At 37.8% G+C, this 8,941-nt stretch overlaps 1 protein-coding gene across 1 annotated transcript in view; it reads left to right on the forward strand.

Annotated features, from left to right (window-relative positions):
- Positions 1 to 2,892: 2,892 nt before the first annotated feature.
- Positions 2,893 to 8,941, forward strand: part of LOC107722046 (ATP-dependent RNA helicase A-like) — an 11,144-nt gene continuing 5,095 nt past the window's right edge. Inside the window, exons 1-14 of the mRNA XM_016530273.1 lie at positions 2,893 to 3,014; positions 3,455 to 3,575; positions 3,675 to 3,815; positions 3,900 to 4,005; positions 4,245 to 4,378; positions 4,625 to 4,773; positions 5,738 to 5,784; positions 6,052 to 6,188; positions 6,275 to 6,364; positions 6,445 to 6,606; positions 6,712 to 6,789; positions 8,111 to 8,302; positions 8,399 to 8,540; positions 8,619 to 8,701. Of these exons, the coding sequence (XP_016385759.1) occupies positions 3,465 to 3,575; positions 3,675 to 3,815; positions 3,900 to 4,005; positions 4,245 to 4,378; positions 4,625 to 4,773; positions 5,738 to 5,784; positions 6,052 to 6,188; positions 6,275 to 6,364; positions 6,445 to 6,606; positions 6,712 to 6,789; positions 8,111 to 8,302; positions 8,399 to 8,540; positions 8,619 to 8,701 (1,572 nt within the window). The 5' untranslated portion in view covers positions 2,893 to 3,014; positions 3,455 to 3,464. The remainder of the gene's footprint in view (positions 3,015 to 3,454; positions 3,576 to 3,674; positions 3,816 to 3,899; positions 4,006 to 4,244; positions 4,379 to 4,624; positions 4,774 to 5,737; positions 5,785 to 6,051; positions 6,189 to 6,274; positions 6,365 to 6,444; positions 6,607 to 6,711; positions 6,790 to 8,110; positions 8,303 to 8,398; positions 8,541 to 8,618; positions 8,702 to 8,941) is intronic.

The following is an 8,941-nucleotide window of genomic DNA, read 5'->3' on the forward strand; positions in this document are numbered from 1 at the left end:
AAAATTATTAAATTAACCAACACAACTTAAATATCAACCAAAAAAATGCAAACAAAAGACCAGGACTAAGACAACTAAATGAATACTAAAATAAAAGCAAAAAGACAAAAACAGACAAAATCCAAAAACAAGGAGCAAGACAAGAACAGAATTACAAGAGACAAGACTAGAGCACAAGATCAAGGAGACAGGAACACATACTCATCCACAGACAGAGACAAACACAGTGAGGAAAAGAATGACCACGGACCAGCAAATACAGTAGGGCAAGGGGCACTATAAATAGGGAGGAAAACACACGAGGACCAGGTGAGCACAATTAGACCAACAAGGCTAACAAGAGGGTGTGGTAAAGAGGAAACAAGGAGGAGGGGCTAGAGAAGCACATGGCTGAGAAAAACAAACTAGGCCATGTGCTGACACAGGACAACAGACACAAGAAACAAACACAAGACAAACGGGAGTGTCAGGGCAGAACCCTGACAGTTATTGGCATTAATGCACGTTACTAAAAGAGTCATTCCCATTAAATATGGTTGTATTCATTATTATATTGTTTTATATTACATTATTTGGTAGCACTTTACAATAAAGTTCCATTTGTTAACTACATTAGATAACATGAACTAACAATGAAAATAGTAATAAAGCATTTATTAATCTTAGTTAATGCTGATTCCAACATTTACTAATACAGTATCAAAATAAAAAAAAATGGACTCTGTTAATGTTAGTTAATGAACCTGAGCTAAGTTGGAACAACAATGAACAGCTGTATTTTTATTAACTAACATTAACAGAGATTAATGAATAATGTAACAAGTGTATTGCTCTTTCTTAGTTAATGTTAGTTAATGCACGGAACCTTATTAAAAAGTGTTACCGAATATTTTAATACTTTATTCAGCAAACATGCATTGTTGATCAAAAGTGACAGTAAATATAATTTATAATGGTTCAAAATATTTATTTCAAATAAATGCTGTTCCTTGGAATTTTCTATCCATAAAAGAATCCAGAACAAAAATGAATCACTCTCCACAAAAATATTAAGCCGTTAAAACAGCAACTGTTTCAACTCTGAAAATAACTGTTTCTTAGCACTGATCAATAACAGAATAATTTTTAATGCATCATGTGACACTGAAGACTGGAGCAATGGCCGCTTAAAAATTTAGCTTTGCCATCTCAGGAATAAATTACATTTTAAAGCACATTCAAATAGAAACATTATTTTAAACTGAAATATTTCACGATATCACCGTTTTATTTACTGTATTTTTGATTAATTAAATGTAAAAATAAATGGTTAGCATAAGACATTTCTTACAAAAAACAATCTTACTGACCCCGAACTTTTGAACTGTAGTATATAGATACAGTTGAAATCATAGTTTCATAATTGTTACAACCCAAAAGTGGGTAGAATTTGAAATGTGCAATTAAACGGCTAAACAAGTTTGTCATTGCCACTGTCCAGATGTCATATCTCGGATACACCCAAAGTATAGGGTTGCCACCCGTCCCTTAAAATACGGAATCGTCCCGTATTTCAAATGAATTAAGTTTTCCTCATTTTAACCCCCAAATATATATATATATATATATATATTATGTTCTCAATAATATTTATACTTTAATTAATCTGCTTAAACAAGGAGGAGGGGCTAGAGAAGCACATGGCTGAGAAAAACAAACTAGGCCATGTGCTGACACAGGACAACAGACACAAGAAACAAACACAAGACAAACGGGAGTGTCAGGGCAGAACCCTGACAGTTATTGGCATTAATGCACATTACTAAAAGAAGAGTCATTCCCATTAAATATGGTTGTATTCATTATTATATTGTTTTATATTACATTATTTGGTAGCACTTTACAATAAAGTTCCATTTGTTAACTACATTAGATAACATGAACTAACAATGAAAATAGTAATAAAGCATTTATTAATCTTAGTTAATGCTGATTCCAACATTTACTAATACAGTATCAAAATAAAAAAAAATGGACTCTGTTAATGTTAGTTAATGAACCTGAGCTAAGTTGGAACAACAATGAACAGCTGTATTTTTATTAACTAACATTAACAGAGATTAATGAATAATGTAACAAGTGTATTGCTCTTTCTTAGTTAATGTTAGTTAATGCACGGAACCTTATTAAAAAGTGTTACCGAATATTTTAATACTTTATTCAGCAAACATGCATTGTTGATCAAAAGTGACAGTAAATATAATTTATAATGGTTCAAAATATTTATTTCAAATAAATGCTGTTCCTTGGAATTTTCTATCCATAAAAGAATCCAGAACAAAAATGAATCACTCTCCACAAAAATATTAAGCCGTTAAAACAGCAACTGTTTCAACTCTGAAAATAACTGTTTCTTAGCACTGATCAATAACAGAATAATTTTTAATGCATCATGTGACACTGAAGACTGGAGCAATGGCCGCTTAAAAATTTAGCTTTGCCATCTCAGGAATAAATTACATTTTAAAGCACATTCAAATAGAAACATTATTTTAAACTGAAATATTTCACGATATCACCGTTTTATTTACTGTATTTTTGATTAATTAAATGTAAAAATAAATGGTTAGCATAAGACATTTCTTACAAAAAACAATCTTACTGACCCCGAACTTTTGAACTGTAGTATATAGATACAGTTGAAATCATAGTTTCATAATTGTTACAACCCAAAAGTGGGTAGAATTTGAAATGTGCAATTAAACGGCTAAACAAGTTTGTCATTGCCACTGTCCAGATGTCATATCTCGGATACACCCAAAGTATAGGGTTGCCACCCGTCCCTTAAAATACGGAATCGTCCCGTATTTCAAATGAATTAAGTTTTCCTCATTTTAACCCCCAACTGCGTCACTTCCTGTTCTGATCTGCCTGCGTGTTCTTGTGCTCTGTAAGCTGGCCTGTATCGTAACATACGTACTTTTCTGAACGTCGTGTGCGTCTTGTTTGGATTTGTGCGAAAGGGCCTTTGTCGGGTATGATACAAACGTAGCCTAGTTCATCTTCATTTTTATTTAATAGCTTTGTTTAATAGTACTTTTATTATATGGCCTAGATATGGCTGCAGGAACCAGCTAACGTTAGCTAATGTTAGCCCATTCATTGCGGCAGACTACTTGCAAATATATAGCCAAAAAACCTCTTTAGCTGTTTAATTGTGTATTTTAAATGTATGATTTTTCTTGTGATGACAGTTTAAAATGCTAACGAGTTGGATAAGTTATTCTTGCATTAGAGCTTTAATCCTTTTTTTCCCGCCTAACGTTAGTCTTGCAGTCAGTGCATGGTTACGTTTAGGCTAACGTTATCTCTGAGAAATGGGACGATTGCAGAGTTTACCATATTATTTTCCTATAGGCGATTAATAATCTTGCTTTTATTTTTAATCGTTTTATTAAATTTAATTCACATGCAGGCCGTCAACCATGGCGGACATTAAGAACTTCCTGTATGCTTGGTGTGGAAAAAAGAAGCTAACGCCGAGCTATGACATCCGAGCAGCTGGAAATAAAAACAGACAGAAATTCTTGTGTGAGGTGAGAATAAGGCTGAGGCCTCTTAAAGTCACTTGCAAATTGTATATAAAATACTTTGTAATAAAAGGGGTTTGTTGTTTTGAACCATGTTTCTTTAAGGTGCGTATTGAGGGTTACAGTTACATTGCCATGGGAAATTCTACCAACAAGAAGGATGCTCAGTCCAATGCAGCCCGAGATTTTGTGAATTATCTTGTTCGGACGAAAGAAATTAGTCCTAGTGAAGTTCCTGCTCTAGGGGTCAGTATCACATCTCTGTTTAAAGTTCTTCCACTGCTCGTCTGTATTATGAGGAAGGTCTGGGTTTACATTTATCGTTTTCAGGTCAGCGTACCTGATGGAGGGAATGAAGAAGGTGGTGGGTTTGGAAATCTCCCATCCAACTGTCCACTACCTCCACATCTGGCTGTGAAGAAGGAATCGGGGGGAGGTACCTTATGTTATACTTGGATTCATCCAGTAATTGGTTGCTAACAAAACATCTGCTATAATTTAATATCAGTGTTTTAGGTGTTGTTTAGATGTCAATGGAGAAAGATGCCTTTTGCCTGCAGATTGGTGTAGTTACGGCATCTACCAGTTGTGGGCTAGTTAGCTAACCAATGTTTAAACCATTTCTAACATTGACTAAAACAACTATTTTAATGCTGTATTGTTCCTGTGTCTCAGAACCTTCTGAGGGTTCTGCACCCGTTCCTGGAGTCACAGGTTTGGGCTATTCTGGATTTGGTAACGCCCAATGGGAGCGAGGAGCCAATCTGCAGGAATATTACTCTAAGAGAGAGGATCAGGATGCAAAAGCAGTAGGTCTTCATTTTTTTACCCAGGTTTTTATAGAAAGTTTCTGAGAATTAAGGGGTCTTTTCTCATTCCCCAAGACCTTGGAATCAGAGGAAGTTGATCTAAATGCTGGACTGCATGGGAACTCCTGCAGGAATATTACTCTAAGAGAGAGGATCAGGATGCAAAAGCAGTAGGTCTTCATTTTTTTTACCCAGGTTTTTATAGAAAGTTTCTGAGAATTAAGGGGTCTTTTCTCATTCCCCAAGACCTTGGAATCAGAGGAAGTTGATCTAAATGCTGGACTGCATGGGAACTGGACTCTGGACAATGCAAAGGCCCGTCTGAACCAGTTCTTTCAGAAGGAGAAGAACCAAACCGACTACAAGTACAGCCAAGTCGGACCTGACCACAACAGGTCAGAACATTCCCATTTACGACAACAGCTTAGTTTTGAACCCATTCCATGTGCTGTTTAATAGAATTATTCATTTGTAGGCTAATGTTTTCAATTAAAAACTGGTATCCTCATCGAAAATCAGACTTTGCATTTAAATGTAATGAGTCAAAGGTTTGTTTTTCTGCTGGACTGAAACAATGACAAGAGAACTCCTTGATGTGTATCTAACCTCAAGGAGATCTCAGACCACTTAAAGACGGTCTCATCTCGGATGTTACCTTACAAAATCAACAATGATTTATGGGTGAATCTCACGAAACTTGTCAAGAACATGTCCAGGTCATATTTCACTGCATCACGTAAAATACTGTATTTCAAATGTATAAGAATAATGAAAGTATTTGTCATAATATCAATGCAAAAAAAAAAATCTTATTGTTCTAAAAACATGCTTTATTATTATGTCTATTTAGGACTATTTAGGTTTTTATTTCATATTGTTGGGGGGGTGAAATGTGACCTGGACATGTTTTTTTGTGAGATTCATCCGTGTAGTATGTAATCTTAAAGGAGGACAATAGAGATGCCAGAAATCACAACCTTACATGGGGGAAAACATGTGACATGACTTAGGCTACACTAAGAGGTCACATGGTGAAGTATGTGATTGGTTGGGTTTAGAGGTGGGAGAGGCAAAATAATGTCTGGTTGTGATTTCTGGTGTCACTTGTCCATCAGGGGTCAAGGCCTCCAGTACCTAGAGAGGAATAACACCATGTTTAGAAGTCTGGCAGAAAAACAAACCTGCTCTGGATGGGTTGTCCTGTACGGACTGCGCTGAAATGTCACTCTGTTGATCTCATGTGCCGTCCGGTTAAGAGGTCAGTTTGTGGAGTTTCTTTGTGCTTAAATCTTGTAAAGACACCTGTGGGCTAAATGTCATGTTGGGGACGTCTTGATTTTAAATCTTGCTCTGTTATAGGAGTTTTATTGCTGAGATGACAATCTTTGTAAGACAACTGGGTAGGAGTAAGTATCAGAAAACCTACATAATAAACTGTAAGGTCAATTTGTGCTTAAATCTTGTAAAGACACCTGTGGGCTAAATGTCATGTTGGGACGTCTTGATTTTAAATCTTGCTCTGTTATAGGAGTTTTATTGCTGAGATGACAATCTTTGTAAGACAACTGGGTAGGAGTAAGTATCAGAAAACGTACATAATAAACTGTAAGGTCAAGGGCCAATGGTTTCACATTAGAATGTGTGTCCTTGCTAAAGCTGCCCTACTTTTCCAGAGGTTTTTGCCCGTGAGCATGGCTCTACAAAGAAGCTGGCTGCCCAGTCTTGTGCGCTGTCAATTGTCCGTCAACTTTACCATTTGGGGGTTGTAGAAGCCTACACAGGACAGACCAAGAAGAAAGAAGGAGAGACTGTGAGTTTAACACCCCAGTTTATCTGTCTTCTGAGACCTGTGTGTTTACTGACTCTACTAACTTCCTGTTTTGGTTGCTGTGACAGGTGGATGTATATGAAGTGAATCTCAGTGATGATGTACAGCATCAAATACACAGTATTGTGCAGGAACTTGGCATCCAGATCCCTCCTCCTGTAAGTGTTGGACAGAAAACCTTCCTGACTTATGAGCATTACCAAGTAAGAATAAAAAAGAACGTGTGTCCTTTTTTTAGCCTCAGGACCCCAACAGTCCAGTATCTCTGGTGCAAGGGAAGATGGCTCAGTTTGAGCCCTCACAAAGGCAGAGCACAGCAGGAGTGGTGCCGTGGTCTCCTCCGCAGGTCAACTGGAACCCATGGACCAGCTCCAACATCGACGAAGGGCCGCTGGCATTTGTGAGTCCGCTGTTCTGTGATGAACTCTTTTAACTCAATGATAGCAAGTGAAATTGGTGTGATACACTTCATGCCATTGAAAACCTATTGTACTTTGGTTTACAGTGTACTCCAGAACAGATCAGCACAGACCTGCTGCATGAGCTCAACTACCAGCTGGAACAGGACAAAAATCTGCAGACGGTGAGATAAAAACAGCCCTGAAAAAATCCATGAAATTGAAATTGGAGTTTTGTTGGTTTTAGTCCATGTGTATTTTATTTGAGGCCATTTCACATTTATATTATATATAAATTACATTATGTATTACATTTGAGGGTATTTCACAACCCCCTCATCCCTTTTATGGCAGTCAAACAATATATATATATATATGTATATGTATTAGGGCTGGGCAAGTTAATGCATTAATTGATTAACGCCGACAATTATTTTATCGCGCGTTAACGCAGTTTTTTTTGTTATTATGAAAGTCAGAAATGTTAACGCAGTCATGCTGCACGTATCAGAAGTTCCGCTCTCCGGTGCGGTTAGCGCTCACACTACATGCGTACCGTGCTCTGCCCCACCTCTTCCAAGCGCGGCACGGAGCGATCACACTAGTCAAACGAACCGAGCTTTTGGGGTCAAACACGCTCGGGTGCGGTTAAAGGGTTAGTTCACCCAAAAATGAAAATTAGCCCATAAATTACTCACCCTCAAGTTATCCTAGGTGTATATGATTGTCTACTACAGTACACGGATCCATTCCGTATAACTAACCACAGCAACATAAACATGACAAATCAAAACATCGTGAATGTGTGTGGAAACAACGTGAATGTACGGAAATGTCTGTGCCCGTGCATAAATACAATGTGCGATCAGTGCGTCAAGAGCACTCATATACGCATTATTATAACAGACTCACTCGTGCTTACTGTACTGTACGACTCCTGTACCTTCTAGTCGAACACAGCGGCTAGTGCTGCAGGCTTATTGGCTCACTGACACTGATGAGATTAACCCCTTAGGTATCGAAATTTGGTACCGAACGACAAGACGTTTTTCGATACTCGATGGTATCGAGGCAATTCGGTCGGTGCCTAAAAAGTATCGAACTCGATACCCAGCCCTACTGTGTATATATATATATATATAACACATTTGTATGTTAGCATACTAGCATACTCTAAACATGAATGAAATTCACTTTTAGAAGATAAGCACATTTAATATTTGCAGTTTTTCTCTTCTAGGCAGATGAATGAACAATACTGATGACAGCCATTGCACACTATTGCATATAAAAAAATTTTTTTTTTAATTATAAAAATCAAGAGAAAACTCTTCAATCTATATTAAACTTTTTATATTTCATGGGATATTCAGCATGCCCATTTTTATTTTTTAGTTTGAGCATTTTTCATGAGCAAGAATTGTTGACAGGGACTAAAGTTTTAAAGTTATCATATTAATATGCATTTGGTATTGTCAGATTACTAACAGCATGGTCTTTTTACAGATTCTGATGGAGCGAAGTCAGCTGCCAGTCAAAAACTTTGAGGAGCAAATCATGTCCGCCATTCACAATAACCCAGTGGTCATCATTCGTGGAGCCACTGGCTGTGGAAAGACTACTCAGGTTCCTCAGTACATCTTGGATGAGTTCGTACAGGCAGGAAAGGCATCTGAATGCAATATCATTGTTACGCAGGTGAGCCTGTTGAAATGCTTACTGATTTTATGTGCTTGGTCACCTTAAGAACAAGACAGTAATGTGACTTGCTTCTGCTGCCGTTTATCCTCTTAGCCAAGACGGATCAGTGCTGTGTCAGTGTCTGAACGTGTATCATTCGAGAGAGGAGAGGAGGTGGGGAAAAGTTGTGGCTACAGTGTGCGTTTTGAGTCTGTCCTGCCCAGACCTCATGCCAGCATCCTCTTCTGCACAGTTGGTACGTTAATTTCTTAATCTCGGACTGTGGCACATTGCACAGGGTTGGGTGATAGAACTAAAAATGTCTTATTCACAGGAGTGTTGCTGAGGAAGCTGGAAGCTGGTATCCGTGGCATCAGTCATGTGATTGTGGATGAAATCCATGAGAGGGACTTAAATGTAAGTCCAATGTTACCATATCAGCTTTAAAGTGTCATGAAACCCCCCTGTTTTAGCACTGGTTGTTCACACCTCAGATTTGAGAAAGAGTCAAGAAATGGGTGTGTAAAGCTGTGGGAGTGTAGAGGGTGGGAAGAGGGGAGAAAAAAAATAGGGCTGCCCCCTAATAGTCGACTAATCTTTAGTCGACCAGAAGAGAGGCTTGGTCGACCAAAATTTTATTAGTCGCAGAAAAAAAAA

The sequence above is a fragment of the Sinocyclocheilus rhinocerous genome, unplaced genomic scaffold (genome assembly GCF_001515625.1).
Source record: "Sinocyclocheilus rhinocerous isolate Xijiao unplaced genomic scaffold, SAMN03320098_v1.1 scaffold484, whole genome shotgun sequence".
In the NCBI taxonomy this organism is placed as follows: Eukaryota; Metazoa; Chordata; class Actinopteri; order Cypriniformes; family Cyprinidae; genus Sinocyclocheilus; species Sinocyclocheilus rhinocerous.